Here is a 26,635-nt window from a genome sequence, read left to right on the forward strand (position 1 = left end):
TCTTAGGGATTTGGGGATTTTCTCCATACGCAGATTTCATTAAAATTTATCTGGATACATCTTGATTTGTGTTCACTGTGTTGGTACCTCTTAATTCAATATGAAGACTTGTTATTACCTCCAATTTCTCTATTTTCCCTGGATCTACAAAATTAGTCCTATGTTCAGTTTCTTAAATAGATTCTCCATGTTTGCTAAACATATATCTCATGTTTTTCATTTCTTTATATTTTGATCTAAGTTTTGCAAGACTTCTCCAATTTTATTCTCGTACTGCATTAATTTTTGTCCAATCGTAGTTTTCATATGCATAATGTTTTTTCAATGCGACATTTTCTAGTTTTATGAATATTATATTTTCTTTATGTTTCTAATTAAGACGTTTTAAAAAGGTCTCGCTGATCCATGGATCACGCTTGCTTCGTCTTGTATCAGTTATTCTATGTGCTCATTTTGGATCTTCTGTTTTGCGTAGTTGACTTCAGTGATTGACTACTTTTCCGAATGAAAAACTAGATTGATTAATAAACTTAACTGGTGTGGTTTCTTCAACCTCTTTATAAGTTTATTTTTACCAAGTCTTCCCTCCTACATGGAGCGACTGACTGGAAACTCTAAGCACGCGGGAACGTAAGGCAGCAAGGCCCCCTCCATTTACCGAATGAAAAAGGTTTTATTCAGTGATACCTATTTCCACGCTAGGAACCCAAGCTCTCCCCGAGGAAATTCTGATTAAAGTTTTTAGACAGCAATCTCCCAGTTTTAGACTCGGAAATTATGCTTTGTATATGCGGTGGCGGGAAATCAAAGGGTCGCTGGGGTCACTGCTGCAAAGATGGTTCTTAATGAACGAACCTGCCTTCTGTCCACTCATCTCTCTGTACCAGCTGACTCCAGGTGACTCCTAGCCTGCACTCTTCCCCTAAAAGAAAAATAACCTTTGACACTATTTCAGACTTCTCCCCATCAAGGATGTAGGTTCTTGGCCCCCTTCTCTATTAACATTATTCATTCCCACATTCCATCATCTAGAAATGTCTAAAATCACTGGGGTGCTAATAGTCCCATCTCACTATTTTTGTACCATTAAAATCCTATCCCTTAACAAAAATCTTCACTGTCACTTCCATGAGATCTGAGGATCTGAGAATAAAGGGTTGGTAAATATGTATGTTCAGTTTGCCATCATGAAAGGCCAAATTTAAGTAAGTAACTGAATAACTAAAAATTAGGTGGAAACATGGAAGCAAGAGGAAGATAATCCATTGGGGCATCCTTTTCCCAAACAACTTCACTAAAATGTTCACTATTTATTTTAACAGTGTAATACTTTACACTATTACAAGGTTGTTAATAAAATAGCTTTTTAAGCACTTGGAAACCAGCCTCTTACTACAGTCCCTTGGACTTAAAGATGGCCCTCTGGGGAGGGTGGCAGCCCCACACACAAAATCGTTTCTTCTGACTGTTCACTAAAGTTACAGGAGAGCATATTCCCTGAGACAGCAATAAGTTCAGTACCAGAGTCTGTTTAGGAAAGCTTCAGGAGAAGTTATTCCTTTTTTCAAATCGAGCATCCACTAGATAAAATCTTCATTATATTCATTTGAGACACCAGAGTACCATCAGCACATGTCAGAGACAGAAAGAGAAGTCAACACAGTTGGACGTCCTCCTTCTCCAGTGCCACCCTTACCAAAATTTTTGTGCCAGAAATTAACCATGATCCACAATTTTTCTATAAGTTTCCTTACATGAAGAAAGAATAGAGGATTCTTAATAAACCTCTGAAAATATCTTTTTTACCATTTGATTCTAATAAAAAGTTGAAGAGTATTTGACAAGAATCTCAGTATAACCCTTTGCTTCTTCCTTTAAAACGAAGTGGGGGAATTACATCATTGACTCTAAAACAGCTTTACATACAATCCACATGTGAAATAAGGTGCCCAGTAAATAACATCCAAACTACCATGAAGAATCAAGATGAAGAAAGGGGTTGGTGATCGTGGGGGGATAAGACACTCAAGCCTTTTCAATTAAACACACACACACACACACACACACACTCACGGAGTTACACAGTTTCTGGAATTATTTACTTAAACTCTATTTTCTTGAATATTCACATTCTGCACATTCAACTAGTTTTAAAATTACAAAGCCTGCTTCTATGTTTTCCTAAAATCAATTTCTTGGACCCCTTCCATTCTGCCCACATCATATAACTCAGTGTCGCTGACAGTGGCAGACCCGCCAATCTGTGTGATCTCTGTAAGGAGGCCTGTGGAGAGAATGATCTAGAAGATGATGAGTATTTTTAATTCTTTTGAAGTCTTTTTGGCAAATTTGTTTTTCCCATTTAATTACTCCTTATTAAGATGTGTTATGAATTAAAAGTAGTGGCATATAGAAAAGTAAGTGCATAAGTTACTAAATACATAAATATTCAGAAGACATAATTAAAATAAAACAATACTTCAGCCTTACAATCTTGCATATTTTGGTGACAAATAAAAGTGTTGGATGTTTCTGAAACTTTCTAGACCACAATAACTAGAATATATTACTGCCAAAGAAGTATCACTATAATGAAGCAGCATGCTGCATATAACTAAAATATTAAAATAGTACACAGACAAAACTGGTAGGCACAACAAGCTTCATTACATACGAGGAAAGAGAGAAAAGAACACCTTTGTAAAACCAGATGTCCTAATAAGTAAAAGTAAAAATAAATTGAAGTCTGACTGGTTTATAAATCTACCAATTATATCGTACAGAGTCAAGTAACTTTTGGCATTCTCATTTCTCTACTTTTATCTAGCAATTCACAAAAAGAGGTAACCTTAAGGGTTTTACCAATTTACTTCTTAACTCTCAAAGTGAACACTGCTCTGATATTCCAAAGAAGAGTATCAGCATTGAAGAAAATTAAAGTGAATACTGGAAAAATAATTTATCTAATTCCCACTAGCAAAACACAAGAAAGTTCAACTGCATTCATACATAGTCAAATATGTCAGCATTTTCTCAGACACGTACCTTGAATTATCCTACAAAACAGAATACTGGGAGATGAAAGAGCATTCAGAACATCAACACAGAAATACACTGATTACTAAAACATAATTTTAAAGTGCTTCCAGCATACACAGATACTTTTATATTCCATAGTTATGTTGTGCATAGTCCTACCTTATTATAAGATAAGCTTTGCATCTATTTGCTATTTATCCCTCAATTACATGGTGAAATTGGATAGTTAAAAATAGATGACATATAGAAATGTTTGATTTTATGTCCTAAAACCTTTTATCTTAAGATGCTTAAGATGTGCAAAAAAACTATTACTTTGGAAAAAAGTGTTTATGATAAATTCTCCATTTTCTGTAACAAGGTGTTTACTTTAATTTTTGAAACATTCAGGTCGAGATGCAATTGTGTCAGTCCATGCTTTTGTGTTTCAGTGTCATTCTCAGTATATTGTTCTAATAATCATACTCTACTACCCCAAATATCTCTAGTCATTTTATATCCCCCAAACTAATTTATTATAAAAACCCATAAAATTAACCCCTGTAGTGCCTATAACAAAGGAACAAACAGAACAATAAAAAGACACAATGTACATTTTTATTATATGTTAATGATATCCCTCTTGCCTACACATGTACAGCCAAGTGGAAATATTTTAGCCACAGGCATCTCTAGAGATTCACTTTTTGCCACTCTGCAATACAAATTAATGGGTAGAAACTTCCATTCACAAAATAAGGTAAAAGGCAACTAGCTATCCATTATAAATAAACAGTGCATTTATGAGTTAGCTCATCTTAAATCATTGTATGAAAACTAGGGTGCAGACATTGTTTACAAGTACTGTATTTCTCTGAGGTCTGCATAAATCCCTCTGACTGAGGTTTTATATTGTTTTGATAATCCTAATGGACTACAAATTGTTAGGTAGAAAATGGTATCTTTGAGGTTAGCTAGAAGCAGAGGAAATGGGTTAACATAAATATAATAAGACATTCATTTGTCTTATAAGTTGAAGCGTACGTACATGAGCTCAGATGTTGTATTTTTTTTCTTTCAAAAAATGTAAATACTCTTTAGTCCTTTCTAATCATGACCTCAAAATTCTTGATCATATATCAAGTATTACTAAATGAATATATTTTTTACAGTATAGAATGTATATAGGAAATATAAATTTTAAAAGAATGAGAAAGGTTGCATTACAATTTTGAAAGCATCTTCCTAATTGTGATGGCTTCACATTACCATTAATATCTCAAACCATGGTATCTACTCTGGGTGAGTTCATCAATAATAATGGTAGACGTAAAATATATATCATGTTGAAATTCTCAATTTGGGGGCCAATCTCTTGTTAGCTATGACTAGTTTGACACAAATTATCTCATTTTTTTTGTGCTTAGGTCATAATAGAAGAAACCTTAGCTACCATTTTCTTCTCTTCTTGCATCACTGGTAATTTCTCCAATCTGACATTTCTCTGTAGATTTCTTTTTAGGCCAATTGTGGATTTGGTGAGGGTTAATTTAATTGAAAATAGATAACATAAGCAGCCACATTGTGCTGATAGTGTGCTGCTCTGTAGAACTCCTACCTTCCCACAGAACCTCTGCACTGGTGACCCTCTGAAAGATAAACCCAGTGAGGTGCCTCTGTCAATCCATGTGGCAAATAGTAGTATGATTAGTATACATAATTGTTAACAATAAGAAAACATAAAAGTTATCTTACTTTCTTTGCACCTATCAGGATTGTCTCTTGCACTTTTCTGGGGTATATGCACCTCAGTGTGGAAACAACTACACTATAGGTAAAGTGTCTAGGAAGATGGATCTGGGGCTGTAACATATGTCCTATTTCTTTTAAATCATAAAACCATGCTCAACTACTTATGACTTGTAGAGAATAACTAATAGTTAATAGAATTAGACTTTTCTTATTTCAATTCCTTCTAATCTAATGAAGTATTCCAAATTTAAGAAAAAAAATGTTCTTCAGTTAACTTCAGGACAATTGCCTTTTTAAAAACTGGGTTTGGTATGACTAATCTTGTACTCAAGCCTATGTATCTTGGACAGGTGCTATGATCACAGGGTGACTATAAGAGAATGATCCACCCAAACAAACAAACAAAAAAATGAACACTGGGTTCTTTATTAACCAAAGAGTTTCCTAGTATGTAAGATTTAAAACAAAATAAAAACATCCTTTATCTAATACTAGATATTTATTTCTATCTATCACTGAATCAAATCTTGAAGCAGCTTCCATAGTTTTTCTGGTTACTTTTGGGTAAAAAACTATCCTTAGCTTACTTTCAGTTAATAAACAGTCACTTATATTTTACATACTAAAATAAGTCCACTCTTGTAGCATCTAAAAATCCATAATCATACCCAATTTGAAAATTTCTTCCCCAGCTTAGTTTTACCTTAGGCTGGGAAAATTGCAGTGGGGAAGGAGCAGGCCCTCCCTTAACATCTGCAGTGTCTCTCACATGTCTAAATATTTAAAAATCATAAATAAGTTTAATAAATTGTAATATATATATTGTGTATGTGTATGTATGTATGTGTGTGTATATATATATATATATATGCCTGCCTGGAGAGGTCCAAAGACAAGAGATTGTGACTGAAGCTGCCTCTACCTGATATGGAGCAAGGGCAAGGTATTGTTTGAGCAATGGACGGCATTTGTAGAATATGGTAGGAAAGGGACGTGTATATATAAAGGATATATATATTCTCCTACATTTCTAACACTGTGGAAGACTAGATTTCAATTGAGAATCCCAGATACTTCAGAGTTCCAGAAAACAAAGTGAGGATGCTGGGGGAAAGGACTTTCAACCCACCCTTCTCCATGGATACCCAAGCTCTACCTCCCACCCAGCAAACAGCTACCCAATGGCCTGTCACTGGGCTGAGGCGGGGTATGCACACTAGTGACACAGTCCATTCATGGCAGGGCAGATACAGAGAAGAGGCATGCATAGGCCCTGGAAGTATGTTGGATGCCATTTGACAGAGTATTCTGGGGTCCTGAGTACCTTGAGCATGGTCTAGAAGAGGGGAATCTGTCTCCAGGTGGGCATGCTCCTTATGCCCATTGACTCTTTGCCCCACAGAGAGGGCTGATGCCAGAGGAAGGCCAGAGCAAGGTTGCCAGTGTGAGATACAGAGCAGGGGACCCTCCTGGCAGTGTCCAAGGAGAGAACTGGAAAGGAAGTGAGGGACACACTCTCTCTCATTCCAACCCATCCTCTACTCTCTAGCTGTATTTTGGCCTCTCCAGTTTCAGAGTAGATGAGATGCAAGTCTTCCCTGATATTCAGGTTGAAATATGGCATTGGTTACCCTGAATGTGGCAGATGTGTAGTTGTGAGCTCATTCTCTTGTGGGGCAAGTTTGTAGGTTCTTTGAAAATATCTCATCACTAGGAGTTCTTTGCCTCTAGCTTGCCTTCTCGGATGGGTCACTATGCTCTGCCCCCGGTTCCCTGAGGACCACCATGTTGGCGGGTCAGAGAGCTTCCCTGGGCTTTCCACTTAGGCTCCATTCCTTTTAAGACAGCACAGTTGCTTGGTTTGGGGTCATATCTGACCCACAAGAAATCCACACACATCCTTTCCCTGCCATAGTCTACAAGTGCCGTCTATTCCTCAAACAATACCTTGCCTTTGCTCCATATCAGGTAGGGGCAGCTTCAGTCACAGTCTCTTGTCTTTGGACCTCTCCAGGCAGGCATTAAATCACCAGTATGTAAGTGAATATAAGAAGTCATTGCAAAACAAACAAACAAACAAAAAAAAAACAAGTATTGTATTGCTTTCTGATCTCCCATGGTTTCTTTTTCCTTTATTAGTGATAATGTACGTAATATATGCCATGTTTTTTAAAAGGAAATATTTGGAGGAAAAAAGGTTGTCTGCTTTTAAAATCTACCAAGGCTCATGAGTTTCGTACTTGAGAAACTTTTAAAAATAAAATGGGAAAAGAAATTAGAACCTCAAAGAGTGATTCTGCTTTCAAATGGCAAAACCAAATCATGTCCAATGATGACCAAAAACAGAAAATGACCAAAACGTTCATTTTAAATTTACTCTCTGAACCATTTGAGAATGGCAGGCCATAAACTACAGCAGAAAGATAGCTGGCAATAAACATTTTTCTTCAATCCAATCACTCTGAATAGGAAAGAAAAAAATTATGCTCTCAGATAAAATGTCATTTACATTCTTACAAGACCACACTTAAAGAGAAATTGAAATAAGTCATATTGCCTATGAGTTTAAAATATCAATTAAAAAAAACCCCAGAGACCATTGAGAGGTAAACTACCCCAAGGAAATAAGACAATTTCACATCTGTTTAGTTTTTGATATATAAGACCATCAACACAAAAATATACTAAATACCTTATATGACTTTATAAGTTAAAAAAGTAATTGACAGTACAGGAACTTATCTAAGCAGACTTAAAAGATTAACCAGTGTATCTAGAGATAACAATCTGCCATCCTGAGTCAATCCATGTATATCACTTAGGGTAATGTTGATAGTAATGCATTAACATGGACATTATGTTATCTTTTACTGAGAGAACAATGCACGTAGTAAGTCTTAGCAAAAGAAAAAAAAATTCACAGGTGTAGACTTGCAGATATACAATGAACTTCATCCTAAATGAAGACACAGAAAATGATTCGAGAAAATGCTAGCCATACTGTCACCAAAAAATACCTTATTAATGTCTATCTAAGTGGACTCTATTGCTTGCTCTATTCAAATATGGTAAATCATTTATACACAGCTCCTTAAAAATTTGGAGCAATTGCTCTGCCTCGAAAAAGGCTGACTTGGACCTCTGGAGCTGGCCATGAGGGATTTATCTTTATTGCTATACATGCTGTGCTGTGCTGTGCTCATTATATATGCCAAGCCAACATGGAAGCATTTGGAATAGTTATTTATTTTTAATATATACCCTGCTTTTCTACAAAGCAGTTGAAACAGCTTGCAATAAAATCTCTACAAATTAAAATAGCTGAAAATAAAAATAGATGTCCAAAACCGATAAGTAGAGTGGGAGCAATAGGAACTTAGGATAGAATACTTACTGGATTTGAACACTAAGTTTGTCTAAGCCAGCCAAGCAAAACAGTTTTTATAGTTTTCAGTATCTGATGACATGGAGCATCTTTGTACCTCAGAAAAGAAAAACACGTGCTTCCCTGAATTTATATAAAATATACAAGTAGTGCGTTGATGTGTCCTCATATTTATTCACTCAACAAATATTTATTATTGCACACCTACTATGAGACAGGCACATTGCTAGATATAAAGGGTAAATTGATATATAAAACATACACATAACTCTGCCAAGTAAGGGCAAGTAACCCCAACAGGTCTAATGTCTAGAGACAAAACAACTGCAATTATCTCTGCTGTAATTCACCATGGTTTTCTCTAGGTTTCTATTTTAGTATTCAAACAATAAGGAAGGGTTTACTGAGCTCTTCTTAGTCACTCATTTATTCATTAATTCATCAACTATATTTTGAGTACCTACTACATGCAAAGCACAATTCTAGGTCGTGATCAGGAATCGAGGATGACTCAGGTGGAAAGTGTCTTTAAGCTACCTAGGGAGATGAGAAATACACAAATCAATACAAAGCAAGGTAGAAAGAAGGAAAAAAAAGTGCCATGCAAGGTGGAGAGTAGGGGGGCTTTCTTGCTTAAGGATGGACTGGGAATCACAGAAGTGCTCCTGGAGGAGCCGGGGCTGGCTTTATAGACAAGTGATGAGGGGAAGGGCTCCCGGCACAGAAAGCACATCAGCAGAGGCAGCACGATGGGCATTTAAGGAATGTGAAGGAAGAATGGCAAGTGCTCACTTGGGTGACACAATTGGTGAATAAAGGGGAACACAGAAATAAAGTAGGGAAATTAGGTCAGGGCTAGATTTTAGAAAGAGAAGAGGTTCAGCTTACGGAGCTGGTACCCCTAACTGTGCCGCTTGCTATGCAAAAGCTGGCAAAGGAAACACACAGCTAGACTCTTGCCCTCAAGGACTTCATGATCTAATACGTGCATGGCCAGGCAAATGCCAGATGCTTGCATTTAATTATTCTCATTTACCTTTCTTCTACCGCATGATGCATAGAGCTCTATACAGAAAGCAACTACATACCTGCCACAGCTCTGGGAAGGGCACGGATTCAAAACCATCTGATCAGAACCAGCTCTCCCTGTGCGTACCTTTTATGTGTGACTAGGGTTCTCAGGACCCATTTCTCCCACAAGTGTAACTCTTGTGCCACGTTCCTCTCTGAGTGAGGCTGGAGTCTGCCTTACAACATTATTCTTGAAGGATTCACTGCCTAGGCTGCAAAAACATAGCTCACAAAGCTCTTGCGTTCAGTCTGAAGAGATGCAGCATTAAAGCATATACAACAGGGAAAACGCAGCATTGGACTGAGCTGGTACGAAGGTAGAGGAAGAAAAGTGACTCCAAGAAAAACAGTGCGCTGACTGTATACCACAAATAATGGCAAAGACTCTCGTAGCAAAAGTGGCAAATGGCTCTCTAGATAATCTTGATGGAAAGCATCACTCATCACTCCTTCACCTCTCAGACAAAGGGGTCACCACAGGCAGGGCAACATTAACATAATCACTGTTTCTGGGAGAACCTTAAATGCTGAATCAAAGCTCGTAAAGTAGGCATGGGTGGACCTTCCTCTGTGTGTGTATTTGCATTAAAACATGAATATGTGCAGATGCAAAGGATCCCTGAAATAACTTTCCACCTCACCCCACCCTTGCTTCCTCCATATTTACCATTCATTTGGCAATAACCCCCTCACCTTCAGTGTCTCTACCTCACTTTTTCATCTGTCCTCTCTCCTTTGCCTAAAGTTTCAACCTTCCATCTGAGATTTCACTGTCATTCCCACTCCCACCTCTTCCAGATTATTGAGTTAAACAATATTAACCAAGTTTTTAAAATTACCTAACAATTAGTTAATAAATTGACAATCAATGTATCGACAATCTATTGGCCTTCTCCAAAAGGAGGAAAAAATGGACAGTCCTCAAACTTATTTGGCCATAGGAGTCTTGCTAGATGACATGTTATTTTTCTCCACACTAATTTCACAAGCTACTGAAGGCAAATTCTTAGAGTTTTTTGTTCTTCCACGGAGCCCAGCATCATGGAAGACAGGGTATTAGTAGATGATACATTAATGGGTTAATTGTATAATAGACTAATGGTTTAGTTATTCCCTTATTCAAATATTTACTGAGTACCTACTATGAACTTTTTAGGCATAGAGAGCAGAGCAAAAAGTAAACAAATCAAGCCCTTGCTCTCAGGAAGCTTACTGTTTAGAGAAAAATAAATAAATAAATAATAAATATATAATATTTCAGGTGGTGAGGAGTGCTAAAAAATAAAGAAAAGTTAAAAGGTTGGAGAGTAGAGATAGCAGAGGAAGGTTTTACAAAATGACATTTTATTCAGGGTAGCTGGATAAGGGCACTCTGGAGAATTACCACTTGTGCAAAGGTCTAGTACAGAAAAGAAAGGGAGAGAGTCTTGTGGTTCTCTTGGAAAGAGAGGTCAGGTAAGTGAACACAAATGCAAAAGCCCCAGATTGGAAGCAGGCTTGGATGTTGAAGGGCAGCCAGAACGGTGTGACCCCAGCTGAATCAGCACCATGGAGCATGGTTGGGAATAAGGTCAGAAATGGCTGGGAAGAGAATGCATCAGTCTCTTGTGGTCGATACAGGACTTTGGATTTTACTCCAAGTGCAGTGGGAAACCGTGGAGGGTTTTATACATAGAAGTGATCTAACATGAGCTGTGATCTAAGAGGATCACTCTGGTTGTTGTTTTGAAAATAGCCTAGGGACAAGTGTAGAGACTGCACAATCAGTAAGAGTTTGTCCTGGCGGATAATGGTGCCTCAGGGAAGAAGTGAAGGTAGTAGGGGGTGATCGGAATGTTATATAGTCTTTAAGTAATCACAGAGCATATAGAAGACATTGAGTATAGATAACTCTTCTAAGGCACTTTAATGAAAAGCAGACAAATGGTACCAAAGTACTAATGTGTTTTGCTCTCTCTCTCATTCTCTTTCTCTCTCTCCCCCCCCACACCTCCCCTTCTCTCCCACCCTCCCTCTCACTCTTCCTCTCCCTCTATTTCTATGTCTATCTCTATCACTGTGTCTATGCCTAGTTCTCTCTTTTCTCCTTCCTCTCTCCCTAGCTATTGAGAAGGTGTATACTCTCAATGACAAGATTTCACTTTTTTAAATTGAGGCATCTAGGCTTCCTATTCTCTCTATTGCAAAATTCGCTCAGATAAAATCAGTGTTTACTTTAGTACCAATTTCTTCTATAATGACTAAAGAAAAAGTATTTTGGAAACTAGTCAGAAATAATAATGGAAGTTTATAAATGTACTTCTAAATTGTCCGTAACACTTTCACATATATTAAATTGTCTGGGCATCATTAACTTGGACCTAAGAGAAGGCAAAGGGCCCAGTTATTTCTATTTTACAAAGAAGGAAACCAAGGCTTAGCATAATCATTAGTTCAAATTGATATGACTTGTTAATAACATAGAAAGAATTCAAGTTTGACTCTCTTCTACATTTAACTTCTTAACCCCCTTAACAATCATGCCTTTACTATTCAAATTAACTATACTCATTTTATTTAGCAAGAGTCAAAAGCAATTCCTTTACTTACCACTGAAAGAGTCTTTTTCATGTGGTTGGGAGGAAGAATGCTCATTTAGAAATGCTTTAGTTTAAGATGTATCTTATAAATTGATTAAAACTTCCTGAATATCTAAGAATAATTTACTTCCAAGGAATATATTGCCTAAAATTTCTCTAAACTTATAGGCTGTAGCGTGATTGCAAAATCAATTAGGAATCGTGAGAGCAAAACTGATCAAGTTATATTCTAAAGGCTGATGTTAAATACCCACTCAATGCAATTGTGATTTCCGGATTTCCGATTAAAATGTAAACGTTGTCCTCTTTTTCAAAATCATTATTGTATTTTAGTATGTAATTGTATTTGTCTTGATTTACATATCACTTCCATTACAATGTTTTCTTTAAAATACACTGTACTATATTATTATGACTCAGCTAATGTGAAAGATAAAGTGACACAATGTATCTGGCCATCATCGAAAAGTCTAGAAACAATAAATGCTGGAGAGGGTGTGGAGAAAAGGGAACACTCTAGCACTGCTCGTGGGAATGTGAATTGGTACAGCCACTATGGAGAACGGTATGGAGGTTCCTTAAAAAACTACAAATAGAACTACCATATGACCCAGCAATCCCACTACTGGGCATATACCCTGAGAAAACCAAAATTCAAAAAGAGTCATGTACCAAAATGTTCATTGCAGCTCTATTTACAATAGCCCGGAGATGGAAACAACCTGAGTGTCCATCATTGGATGAATGGATAAAGAAGATGTGGCACATATATACAATGGAATATTACTCAGACATAAAAAGAAACGAAATTATTTGTAGTGAGGTGGATGGACCTAGAGTCTGTCATACAGAGTGAAGTCAGAAAGAGAAAGACAAATACCGTATGCTAACACATATATATGGAATTTAAGAACAAAAATGTCATGAAGAACCTTGGGGTAAGACGGGAATAAAGACACAGACCTACTAGAGAATGGACTTGAGGATATGGGGAAGGGGAAGGGGAAGCTGTGACAAAGTGAGAGAGTGGCATGGACATATATACACTACCAAACGTAAAATAGATAGCTAGTGGGAAGCAGCCGCATAGCACAGGGAGATCAGCTCGGTGCTTTGTGACCACCTAGAGGGGTGGGATAGGGAGGGTGGGAGGGAGGGAGACGCAAGAGGGAAGAGATATGGGAACATATGTATATGTATAACTGATTCACTTTGTTATAAAGCAGAAACTAACACACCATTGTGAAGCAATTATACGCCAATAAAGATGTAAAAAAAATTAAAAGTATCTAAATATAACCAATTTTGTGTCATTTAAAAACATCAAATTTTGAAAATTCACTATCTTAAATAACATCGTACACATTTAAAGCATTGATTATATATGTATATGTGTATATATACCTTTTTTCTTTAAAATTCTAGATTTTATCCTAATGATGCTGTTAAAGGCTAAAAACAAATGTCAGTAACAAGGCATAATGAAAGTTTTAACAATATATTATACTGCCCAAGTTCATGACAAGAAATTAAGTAAAAATAAATAATTATAATGCTATTGAAATTAATTTGAAAAAAACAAGTATTTACGACCCTAGTGTAATCCACTTGAAACGACTTTCCAAATCTGAACATTGTTCAGCTCCCCTCAAGTCCTCATTACCACCTCAGTCCAAGCCACCATCTTCTTTCCCCCAGCAGAGCCTATTCTTCACCAGTGGTCAGAGTCATTCTCCAAACAAATGAATTAATATACTCCCTTGCTCTCCGCCCTCCAAAGGTGCTCTTCCAATTTCAATAAGATTAAAAAGTTCTCTCTATGGCTTACAAGGCCCTACCTGATCCAGCCCTTGACCAGGCCTCCTTTCTGCCTCCCTTCTCATCATTCATTGTGCCCCAAGCACACACCCCTCTTGGGACCCTAGCACTCGCTACTCCTTCTGGTTTACCTGGATGACCCCTGACATCATTCACATCTCTACTCAGGTGTCAATTCCTGGGAGAAAACTTCGGCCATGCTCTAAAATATCACTCAAAAACCTCTGCTCCTTACTCCTTATCCTTATAATATGTATTATTATTGTTGATATTACATGTTACTACTACATTATTATGCATTATACATAATATATAGTGCTACATTTTAATTAAATTTTTATTAAAATAATTGTAGAGTCAAATGCATTTGTAAAAAATCAGACAAAGAAATATGTACACTTTACCGAGTTCTTCACAACGGTTAACATTTTTGTAAAGCTGTAGTATAAAAGCACAACTAAAATACTGCTATTACTATATCAACCTTATTCAGATTTCTCCAGTTTTACTTATACTCATTTGTGTATATGTAAGTAATTCTGTACAATTTTATCACATAAGTAGGTGTGTGTATCCATCATGCTAGTCCATATACCAAATAGTTCCAATACCACAAGGATACCTCGTGTTGTCCTTTTAAGGACTCACCTTCCTCTATTCCCTCCCTAACACTTGGAAATCTGTCCTCCCTTTCTAAAATTCTGTCTTTTCCAAAATGTTTTACTTGGAATCATCCAGTAGGTATCCTCTTGGGATTGGCTTGTCTTTTTTTTTTTTTTTTTCCACTTAGCTTCATTTCCTGGAGATTTATCTAAGTTGTATTTATCAACAGTTTCTTCATTTTCATTGCTGAATACTAAGTATTCCATGGAATGTATGTACCAATGTTTGTTTAACCATTCACCTGTTGAAGGACATCTGGGCCAATCTGAGACTTTGTTTATTACCAATAAAGCTGCTATGAACATCCACATACAGACATTTGTGTGAATTTAACCTTTCATCTCTCTTGGATAAATGCCCAAGAGTATAACTGCTGAGCAATATGGTAAATGAATATGTCCTATTTTTTAAATTATTTTTTTCTCCATTAGAATGGAAGTCCTATGACACCAGGGACTTGGTTATTTTGGTCTCTTTCCCTTGTTCCTGGCACAGAGCACCTAAAACCCTTGTAGTTTCCTGGGTGATAGGAGTGTCTTTTGTTTTAATGAGGCAGCTGTGGGTGGTCTCTTGGGTGAGGGATGGTCACCAGAAAGATCAAACCACGATTAGAAGCTTGAAATTTTCAGCCCTGCCCCCCCATTTTCTAGAGAAGGGAGAAGGGCTGAAAATGGAATTAATGATCGATCATGCTTACATGAGAAAGCCTCCATAAAAATCTCAATAGTATGGGATTCAGAGAGCTTCCAGGTTGGGGAACATATCCATACTGGGAAGGTGACACACCTCAATTCCACAGAGAGAACCTCCTGTGCTCGGGACCCTCACAGACCTCACCCTGTGTATCTCTTCATCTAGGCTTTCACCCGTATTCTTTATCACATCCTTTAATAAACTGGGAAATGTAAGCAAGAGTTTCCCTGAGTTCTGTGAGCTGCTCCACCAAATTAAGAGAACTTGAGGAGGGAATGTCCTATTTGTAGCCAACTCTGACAGAAGTCGTTGGTAACCTGGGGACCATCCAGAGTGGGCTGGGGGCAGTCTTGTGGTACTGAGCCCTCAACCTGTGGGATCTGACACTATCTTCAGGTATACAAGGACAGTAACAGCCACCACCACCACAGATAGAGAGAAAAAATGGATGGCTGCAAGAGGCAGCGGGTGAGGGAGTGGGTGAAGGGGGTCAAAAGATACAAACTTCTAGTTACAAGACAAATAAGTGCTGGGGATGTACTGTACAGCATGGTGACTATAATTTTAAATACTGTATTGCATATTTGAAAGTTGCTAAGAGAGTAGATCTTAAAAGTTCTCATCACAAGAAAAAAAATGTATGTTGCACACCTGATATGAATATAATGTTACGTGTCAATTGTATCTCAATTTAAAAAAAAGAAGGCACAGTTAGGTCAGGAAGTTGAGCAGTTGTGTCCGTAAAGGGATGTGTGAGGCTCTGGGAAAAGCCCTGTGACTCTCCAACCCCAGGGAACACAGTAGGACCCAATGTCCTTAAAACGGCTTAACTTGGCCTGATGGTTCCTTAGACCATGTGCAGTTTCAGGTGCCTGGGTGGCCACCAGCAGAGGAAAGTGCAGCCAGCCCCTGAACAATATTTTCAAGGTGGAACCGTCAGCAGAGCCAGGGAGCTCATACTCGTTCCTAAGCATGTGGCAGCCTGTCAAAGCAGTAAGTAAGCTCTCAAAAATTACTTGTCAAATGCGTAAATAAATAAACTCCTGGCCTGAGTGAGGAAGACTTCAGGAGAGAATGAGGCCCCACAGGGGTAAATGGCACTGGAAAATGGTAGCTAAGAGCAACAGGAATTAGGAAATCAAAGTTAAATATTGCCACAAACTGAGAGGCCTTGGAAGTTTGGATTACATGCAACAAATTTCTTTTCTTAAACTGTATTTGTGGTACCATCTCTATTCCTGGAGAGATCCTTTATGAAATCATGAGTGAATCAGTTCTAGAAGGTCAAGCCTATTAGTATAAATACACCACCTTCATGAGTCTAACCTTTCTGGCAAATTTTAACATATTTTTGTTCAGAACTTATGGTTTCCTGACAATCAGATTTCTTTTAATAAGTAACAGGAAAAAAGAAGAATGTTTAACTGTCATTTAAAGTAGCAATTTTCAAATATTTTGAGTTTGACAATATCTGAATATTTCATTGCAAAACATCACAGACTGTGTCTATATTTGAATAGTGTTTCTGTGTAAATATCTAGTACATAGCTCTGCCAGGACAGTGCTCTTTGTGAGACTCCTGAAAAGAGTGAAAACAAGAAAATGAAAATGCCTTGGAACGCTGACTAGTGCAGATAGATTAAGGGATAACATATTTTAAGAACAGTAAGCTAATATCTTCCTCTGGCCTGATTCTTTCAATCAGTTGAGGGTTCTTGCTGTAAGATGATTTCTGTTATATTAAGTAAAGCTTGAATGACAAAATTCAATAAGGTTGCCTGATTATACATTTAGTGTGGAGTTATATTTGTGTATCCTAAGCTTCATTTCTCTGTGAGTATTTCTCTGCTTGGTATCTTTAAGACATAGTAATTCCTGGCAGTATAGTTCTAGAACACTGATTCCCAGCCTTGGCTGCACATTAGAATCATCTGGGGAGGTTTTAAAACTCCTAATGCCTAGACCATACCCCAGACCAATTAAATCAGAAGCCAGACATTAGTAGTTGTCATAAGTCTCCAGGTGATTCTAATGTGCAACCAAAGTGAGAACCAGTGTCCTAGAATTGTTTGTGTCAGTTTTACCAGGGTAATTGTTAATAGGCAGACCTGGGTCCAAAATTACTTCTATTGAATTAGAATCTCTACAGATGAGCAAGATGAATCTGAATATTTATCTGTACTCCCAGATGATTCATATACACACCAAGTTCGAGAACCTTTGGCTTAGAGAGTTAAGGGGTCTAACATTGACCTGCAAGGTCCTCAGCGAACAGAAAACTCTGAATTCTCTATCTATAGTCAGAAACCTTTTGAGGTTGGCGGCAAGTCTATTTTGGAAGTCTCCTTAGAGGTCTTCATTTAGCCACTGTGGTTAAAGAGCTTGCAGGTGTCAGTAATAACTCCAGGTTGTTTCAACACAGTTTTGAAGTGAATACTTTATTAGGACAAATTTATCCTCTAGTGGGAAAGCTAAAATAAAGAGGCCATCAAGCTAACATTAGAAAGAGTAATTTAACAAAATAATAATTACCTCTTAGAATTAAGGATGTAAGAGAGGAATTCTTATAGAAAAGCATAAAGTTCCAAATTAGGCTTCCCCCCCTGCCCTACAACTCATTTTTTTCAAAAAAAAATTTACAATTAAAAATTTTTTTAAGAGAAGGGAAAAATTAAAGACCAATAGGAATCCCCATTATATTTTAAAATATTCATCCATTAGGAATTTGTTACACTTTAAGATATGTAAAGTATGTTCTAAAATGTCTCATCTTACTCTAACAAATATCCTATTTAGGGAAACAGGGCAAAGGATTATCAATTCTACTTTTTATAGACATATTATTTCCAGCCCATAATACTGTGTCAAGTTCTCAGTAAGTGTTTATTGAATTGAATTGAATCATTGGCTGAGAAAGCTGAATCAAAGAACCATTAAATACTAACCAAGTCTTCATCAATTGATCAAGATAGAATTGCATCAAAAATCCAAGTCTAATCCAGAATTCCTTCCCTAAAAGCAAGTTTACGCCTGTATAACTTGGAAATTAAAGGTCATTCTTTTAGCCAGTAGTCCTCAAGCTTGGTGCACCTAAGGACCATATGGAAGCTTTTAACTATATCCAGGGTAACAACCAAAGATTGTGATTCAATAGGGCTGAGGTGGAACCAGATTCTAACAAGCATCACCTATCAGAAAACACATGTAACTGCAAAATATGTAATTAATCCAATGAACAGTGATTGTCAAAACAGCAAATACCATTGGCTAAATCTGAGAAAGGTGAAATATGTAATTTAAAAAAGTAAAATGACTCATGTCCCCAATAGATATTTGTTGAATGTATGAATCCATTAGTCAATAGTATCAAATTAACACCAAACTGGTTTACAACATTTAGCATAATATACAAAGAGGAAAATTTTAGATTCTGTGATTTTTCTGGCCAACTTTCTCAGTTTGAACTTTTTGGCCAACCCAGTAAAAGGAATTGAAGGTTGCAGAGCTGTGCACAGGTAGGGAGAATGCACAGAATGCCTTCAGTAAGATGGGCATAGAATTCTGAGAATGAAGAAACAGTCCTTCCCTAAGGCATTAGATTTGTAACTAGGCAACAAATAAAATATGATTACTTCTAGCCAGCCCAAAATGCGGCTCCCACCAGAAAAGTGCTTGCTTAAAAATGCCTTTCAAAAGTCTAGCCTCTAGACAATTTTGGTGTTCAACTCATCTTATAATTTACATCTTATAATTAACACACACACATATGTGTATATATACATATATGTACATATACATATATACACATAATTACATATATATGTATATGATACACATTAATGTATGGCATTTTAAGAACATGTATAATTTGATAATTCTATATAAAAACCAATACTAATCATTATTAGTTATAAAGTTACAACCTCATGCTATTTTCATTACCAAAACAGCATTTGTAATGGCTAAAATCCAAAATACTGGCAATAACCAATGCTTGTGAGAATAGGAAACTCTCATTCTTTGCTGACAAGTACGCAAAATGGTACAGCCACTGTGGAAGGCAGTTTGGCAGTTTCTGACAAAACTAAATGTACTGTTACCATAAGAATTACACTCTTAGGTATTTACTCAAATGGGTTGAAAACTTATGTCCACACAAAAACATGCACATGAATGTTTATGGCAGCTTTATTCATAATTGCCAAAAATAGAAGCAACTAAGACGTTCTTTAATAGGTGAACGAATGAACACACTGAAGTACATCCATAAAGTGGAATATTATTCAGTGGTTAAAAGCAAAAAGAGATATCAAGTCACAAAAAAAAAGTGGAGGAAACTTAAATACATACTGCTAAGTGAAACAGGTTACTCTGAAAAGTCTACATAGTATATGATTCCAGCTACATACTGTAGGATTCCAACTGTATGACATTCTGGAAAAGGCAAAACCACAGAGACAGTAAAAAAAAAAAAAAAAAAAATCAGTGGTTGCCAGGGGTTGGGTGTAGGGAGGAAGGGATGAATAGGCAGAGCACCGATTTTTAGGTTAGTGAAACTATTTTGTATGAGGCTTTGGTGGACACATGCTATTATGCATTTTTCAAAATCCATAGAACTGTACAGTACAAATAGTAAACCCTAATGTAAACTATGGACTTTACTTAATAATAATATATTAATATCAGTTCATCAACTATAACAAATATACCCGAGTAATGCAACAAGTTAATAAGAGAGAAGACTAAGGAAGGGGGATATACGGGAACTTTCTGTACTCTCTGCTCAATTTTTCTGTAAACCTCCAACTGTTCGCAAAACCAAAACCTAATTTAAAAAAAAATATGTAGGTAATATTAATGCTAGCACTGGAAACATTTTTTCTAATTTGTAACATACTGACAAAATAGTTGTTAAACTAAACCTATTAACTATGTATTTGTCACTCCTATATCATGAAACTTAAAATTCTTTAACTATTTAGCATATTCCAAAAGATATTTAATTCACATTCTGTCATATAGAACTAAATTAATAAGCCCTGCTATAACGGGATGTCTGAAGAATTTTTTTCAATTCTTTTCCCAAATGAAATGTTCATATTATATTGGTCCATCTCTGATTTTCACTATAGTTTTTATTAGCAAAAAGATAATAAATATTTTGCCTATAATACATTGTTATGTAACTGAATGCAGAAGTTGCTACCTTAACCTATGAGATGACTGGTTATAGCTACTGAAAGCCTTGTGCAGTTTTTCTCAAACTTCGATATGTGTGGGAGTCAACTGGGGATCATTTTTAAAAACAGATTCTGATTTAATTGGTTTGAGGTGGCACCTGGTAATCTGCATTTCCAACAAGCTTCCAGGAAATGCTGATGCAGGACTACACTTTGAATAGCAAGGTTCTAGAGTATATCTAGGCTATAAGATAATTACCACTGTGGAACGCAAACCCAAATCCCTAGCAGTTCTTGCAAGGGACTAAACAGCTGCTTTTTTTGGTTCTCCCACCTGGAAAAGCTCTCAGGGCTTCCAGCACTTCTACATTTTCTTTCCCAATATATAATCCTTTTCAATTTTATCTGTAAAGAGAAAGACCTGATAACCTTTGTACAGTAAGCAAGCTACCCATTTAGTCATAATACTCTCCTAGCTTGTATGAGCCGGAGATCATTTATTTCTAGTTCAATTCCTCTATTTATATGTCTTCAAGCACAGAAAGGTCAAGTGACTGGCTCAGGGTCACTTATCCAATAACTTAGAGGTCAGGTCTCAAATCCAGGTCTCTGATTCCAAATCCAATCCCTTTCCCTTATTCTCTGCTGCTTCTAATAGTGATGCACTTCAGAGAAGAGGGACCAGTTTGTTTAGACCACAAAATCCCAGTTCTAAATATACCTCAGCCTCCACCTTCCCATAAACCTTAAACATAGGTTTAAGGTCTTACAGAACCTGAGTCTTGAAGGAGGAATAGGATATTGATCAGAGGGAGGGGAAGAGGGGAATGGCGAATGTCCTAGCGTGAGTAGTGAATATATAAGCCACGAATACTAGAGTGATGATTAAGACCATGATGTTAAGAATGAGTAAGGCAAAATTGGATATGTCAGACAGAGCCAGATTTCCAATCATCAGCAAAACATGCAGAGTACATCCTGGCTCTGAGACTTTGAGAATATTGCGTACTTTTCTGGAGACCTGCAATGGCCAGGAATTTGTGGAATTTCTGTAGAAGCCTGTTATAATACACATAATACAGCCTATTGTAATACCTACACTGCTTGTAACTGTCTCTAAGGGCTCAGATCACCAACAAGGGACTGAGAAGCTCCTGATTTTTGTCAGGCTGAGTCCAAAGTCCCCACAGCTGATTTTTCCTTATTGTAGCATCACTGCTCAGCCTTCACACATGAATATCTCAAAACATCTCTGGAAAGACAGAGATGGGAACCCAGAATCTTGGCTGCCTTGACATTTACCTAATCACCTGAAGAGAATATTACTAACTTATTGGCAAAGCTTTGTGACATAGTGTCAGAGCAGCATCCAGAGGAAGACAGTCTGGCAACCCCACTTGAGCCCCCCAATCAAGGGCTGCTTGCATAGAGCACACACACTTACAGAGGAATCCCCTCTTGAAATGAGAATAGAATTTTCATGATGGGATGCTGTCCAGTGTTTAGTGGCAAGGACTGCACCCAAGGTCATATCATCCTAACTTTTTTTTTTTCCTGTGCTGCAGGGTTCTAGGGTGGAGAGTGTAAGAGTATACAAAGGGAGACTTTTACTGTTAAAAATCCTTAGAAGGACAGTAACGTTGAGCCATACTTCTAAGAAGAAATCATCACAAGTGGACATATTTTGTTTAACTTCAGGTTAAATAAGAACAAGCATAAAAGAGAGACATGCAGATAGCACAGTTGTTGAACTTACAAAGATTTTCACACTAAAATTGCTGACATGTGAGAAGGAGGAAACTGGCTTATAGATAGGGCAGAGTGGGCAGTTTTCTTTTCTGGGTATCATCTCTGAACCGAATCAACAGAATAATGTCTAGGAAGCTTGAAGAATGCAGCTTTAGGACAAATGTGAAAGAAAGAGACACATATCAGTTCAATATAAAAGCAGCATTTTGCAAGTATGGCTGAACAATGATGAAAAGGGTCAACACGCCTGGGAGGATAGAAACACAGTCTAGGAGTCAGTGGGGAATGTGGTGTATTCAGTGGAAGAGAAGTAGCATTAGCCAATGGCCAAGGTTCTTTGCTGCTCAAAGATTCTATCATTCTATTACAAACAAGAATAATGACTTGTATATTTTGCAATCAATGATAATAAAAGCACAATGACTGTGGATTACTTACTGTGCTGACAGTGAATCCCATTAAATCCTCGGGGACATTTACAGACATAGCCTATGAATGTATCCCCTCGGTATGCTTCACTTATTTCACAGGTTCCTCCATTATGGCACGGATTAGGAGTGCAGGGACCTGAAAGATAGAAAAAGAATATTGCTGCATGATGCATATGCTTTAAAGTAGACATTGGGTCAACATTTTGCAATTAATTTTATAGAGGAAAGTGTTCTGGATATTAGTGCCATAGGAAATGTAGTAGTTGGGGGAGTTCTAGAGATCAATGGCATGGGTTTGAATCCTGGTTTCATCACTTTCTAGCCATGTGGTCTTGGACGATTTATTTAACCTCTCCTTACCTCAGTCTCATCTTCTGTTGAATGCAATACTAATACAATCTACCACAAAGGGGGATGATAGAGATGAAAAGAATTCATACAGGGCTTCCCTGGTGGCGCAGTGGTTGAGAGTCCGCCTGCCAATGCAGGGGACACGGGTTCGAGCCCTGGTCTGGGAAGATCCCACATGCCGCGGAGCAACTGGGCCCGTGAGCCACAACGACTGAGCCTGCGCGTCTGGAGCCTGTGCTCTGCAACAAGAGAGGCTGTGATAGTGAGAGGCCCGCGCACCGCGATGAAGAGTGGCCCCCGCTCGTTGCAACTAGAGAAAGCCTTCACACAGAAACGAAGACCCAGCACAGCCCAAAATAAATAAATAAATAAATAAATGAGGGGGACGAGGGGAAGATGGCGGAAGACTAAGACGCGGAGATCACCTTCCTCCCCACAGATACACCAGAAATACATCTACACGTGGAACAACTCCTACAGAACACCTACTGAACGCTGGCAGAAGACCTCAGACCTTGCAAAAGGCAAGAAACTCCCCCACGTACCTGGGTAGGGCAAAAGAAAAAAAGAAAAAAACAGAGACAAAAGAATAGGGACGGGACCTGCACCAGTGGGAGGGAGCTGTGAAGGAGGAAATGTTTCCACATACTAGGAAGCCCCTTCTCGGGCGGAGACTGCGGGAGGCGGAGGCGGGGAACTTCAAAGCCGCGGAGGAGAGCGCAGCAACAGGGGTGTGGAGGGCAAAAGGCAAGATTCCCGCACAGAGGAACGGTGCCGACCGGCACTCACCAGCCCAAGAGGCTTGTCTGCTCCCCCGCCGGGGCGGGCGGGGCTGGGAGCTGAGGCTCGGGCTTTGGTCGCAGCACAGGGAGAGGACTGGGGTTGGCAGCGTGAACACAGCCCGAAGGGGACAGAGCACCACGGCTAGCCGGGAGGGAGTCCGGGAAAAGTCTGGACCTGCCGAAGAGGCAAGAGACTTTTTCTTCCCTCTTTGTTTCCTGGTGCGCGAGGAGAGGGGATTAAGAGCTCTGCTTAAAGAAGCTCCAGAGACGGGCGCGAGCCGCGGCTAAAGGCGCGGACCCCAGAGGCGGCAGGAGACGCTAAGGCTGCTGCTGCCGCTGCCAAGAAGCCTGTGTGCGAGCACAGGTCACTATCCACACCTCCTTTCCAGGGAGCCTGTGCAGCCCGCCACTGCCGGGTTCCCGGGATCCAGGGACAACTTACCCGGGAGAACGCATGGCGTGCCTCAGGCTGGTGCAACGTCACGCCGGCCTCTGCCGCCGCAGGCCCGCCCCTCACTCCGTGCCCCTCCCCCCCTTCCCGGCCTGAGTAATCCAGAGTCCCTGAATCAGCGGCTCCTTTAACGCCGTCCTGTCTGAGAAAAACACAGACGCCCTCCGGCGACCTACACGCAGAGGCGGGGCCAAATCCAAAGCTGAGCCTCTGAGAGCTGTGAGAACAAAGAGAAAGGGAAATCTCTCCCAGCAGCCTCAGAAGCAGCGGATTATAGCACCACAATCAACTTGATGTACCCTGCATCTGTGGAATACCTGAATAGATAAGGAATGATCCCAAATTAAGGATGTCGACTTTGAGAGCAAGATTTACGATTTTTTCCCCTTTTCCTCTTTTTGTGAGTCTGTATGTGTATGCTTCTGTGTGAGATTTTGTCTGTATAGCTTTGCTTCCACCATTTGTCCTGGGGTTCTATCTGTCCATTTTTAAAAAATTTTTTTTCTTTCTTAATAATATTAATTTTAATAACTATTTTATTTTACTTTATCTTCTTTCTTTCTTTCTTTTTCCTTCCTTCCCTCCTTTAGACAATGAATCATCCCAAATTGAGGAGGTGGAATTTGAGAGCAAGATTTATGATTTTTTCCCCTTTTCCTCTTTTTATGAGTGTGTATGTGTATGCTTCTGTGTGAGATTTTGTCTGTATAGCTTTGCTTCCACCATTTGTCCTAAGGTTGTATCCATCCGTTTTTTTTAAATTTCTTTTCTTAATAATTATTTTTAATTTAATGACTTTATTATATTTTATTTTACTTTATCTTCCTTCTTTCTTTCTTTTTTCCTTCCTTCCCTCCTTCCTTCCTTCCTTCCTTCCTCCCACCGTCCCTCCCTCCCTCCCTCCTTCCTTTCTTTCCCTCTTTCCTTCTTTTCTTCTTCCTTCCTTCCTTCCTTCCTTCCTTCCTTTCTTTCTTTCTTTCTTCCTACTTCTACTAATTCTTTCTCTCTACTTTTTCTCCCTTTTATTCTGAGCCGTGTGGAGGAAAGGCTCTTGGTGCTGCAGCCAGGAGTCAGTGCTGTGCCTCTGAGGTGGGAGAGCCAACTTAAGGACACTGGTCAACAAAAGACCTCCCAGCTCCACATAATATCAAACGGCGAAAATCTCCCAGAGATCTCCATCTCAACGCCAGCACCCAACTTCAGTCAACGACCAGCAAGCTACAGTGCTGGACACCCTATGCCAAACAACTAGCAAAACAGGAACACAACCCCACCCATTAGCAGAGAGGCTGTCCAAAATCATAAGTCCACAGACACCCCAAAACACACCACCAGACGTGGACCTGCCCACCAAAAAGACAATATCCAGCCTCATCCACCAGAACGCAGGCACTAGTCCCCTCCACCAGGAAGCCTACACAACCCACTGAACCAATCTTAGCCACTGGGGACAGACACCTAAAACAATGGGAACTACGAACCTGCAGCCTGCAAAAAGGAGACCCCAAACACTGTAAGATAAGCAAAATGAGAACAGAAAAACACACAGCAGATGAAGGAGCAAGATAAAAACCCACCAGACCTAACAAATGAGAGGAAATAGGCAGTCTACCTGAAAAAGAATTCAGAATAATGATAGGAAAGATGATCCAAAATCCTGGAAATAGAATGGACAAAATGCAAGAAACATTTAACAAGGACCTAGAAGAACTAAAGATGAAACAAACCATGATGAACAACACAATAAATGAAATGAAAAATACTGTAGATGGGATCAATAGCAGAATAACTGAGGCAGAAGAATGCATAAGTGACCTGGAAGATAAAATAGTGGAAATGACTACTGCAGAGCAGAATAAAGAAAAAAGAATGAAAAGAACTGAGGACAGTCTTAGAGACCTCTGAGACAACATTAAATGCACCAACATTCGAATTATAGGGTTTCTAGAAGAAGAAGAGAAAAAGGGACTGAGAAAATATTTGAAGAGATTATAGTTGAAAACTTCCCTAATATGGGAAAGGAAATAGTCAATCAAGTCCAGGAAGCACAGAGAGTCCCATACAGGATAAATCCAAGGAGAAATACGCCAAGACACACATTAATCAAACTGTCAAAAATTAAATACAAAAAAGCATATTAAAATCAGCAAGGGAAAAACAACAAATAACACACAAGGGAATCCCCATAAGGTTAACAGCTGATCTTTCAGCAGAAACTCTGCAAGCCAGAAGGGAGTGGCTGGACATATTTAAAGTGATGAAGGAGAAAAACCTGCAACCAAGATTACTCTACCCAGCAAGGATCTCATTCAGATTTGATGGAGAAATTAAAACCTTTACAGACAAGCAAAAGTTGAGAGAGTTCAGCACCACCAAACCAGCTTTACAACAAATGCTAAAGGAACTTCTCTAGGCAAGAAACACAAGAGAAGGAAAAGACCTACAATAACGAACCCCAAACAATTTAGAATATGGGAATAGGAACAAACATATTGATAATTACCTTAAATGTAAATGGACTAAATGCTCCCACCAAAAGACACAGATTGGCTGAATGGATACAAAAACAAGACCCATATATATGCTGTCTACAAGAGACCCACTTCAGACCTAGAGACACATACAGACTGAAAGTAAGGGGATGGAAAAAGATATTCCATGCAAACGGAAACCAAAAGAAAGCTGGAGTAGCAATTCTCATATCAGAGAAAA

At 38.5% G+C, this 26,635-nt stretch overlaps 1 protein-coding gene across 2 annotated transcripts in view; it reads right to left on the reverse strand.

Moving 5' to 3' along the window:
• Positions 1-26,635, reverse strand: part of EDIL3 (EGF like repeats and discoidin domains 3) — a 420,308-nt gene that overhangs the window by 196,181 nt on the left and 197,492 nt on the right. For both annotated transcript variants that reach the window (XM_029218099.1, XM_029218098.1), the window contains one exon: positions 22,347-22,475. In XM_029218099.1, the coding sequence (XP_029073932.1) occupies positions 22,347-22,475 (129 nt within the window). The remainder of the gene's footprint in view (positions 1-22,346; positions 22,476-26,635) is intronic.

This window comes from Monodon monoceros, unplaced genomic scaffold, assembly GCF_005190385.1.
Source record: "Monodon monoceros isolate NGI ecotype Baffin Bay Population unplaced genomic scaffold, NGI_Narwhal_1 Super_Scaffold_12, whole genome shotgun sequence".
NCBI classification, from domain to species: domain Eukaryota; kingdom Metazoa; phylum Chordata; class Mammalia; order Artiodactyla; family Monodontidae; genus Monodon; species Monodon monoceros.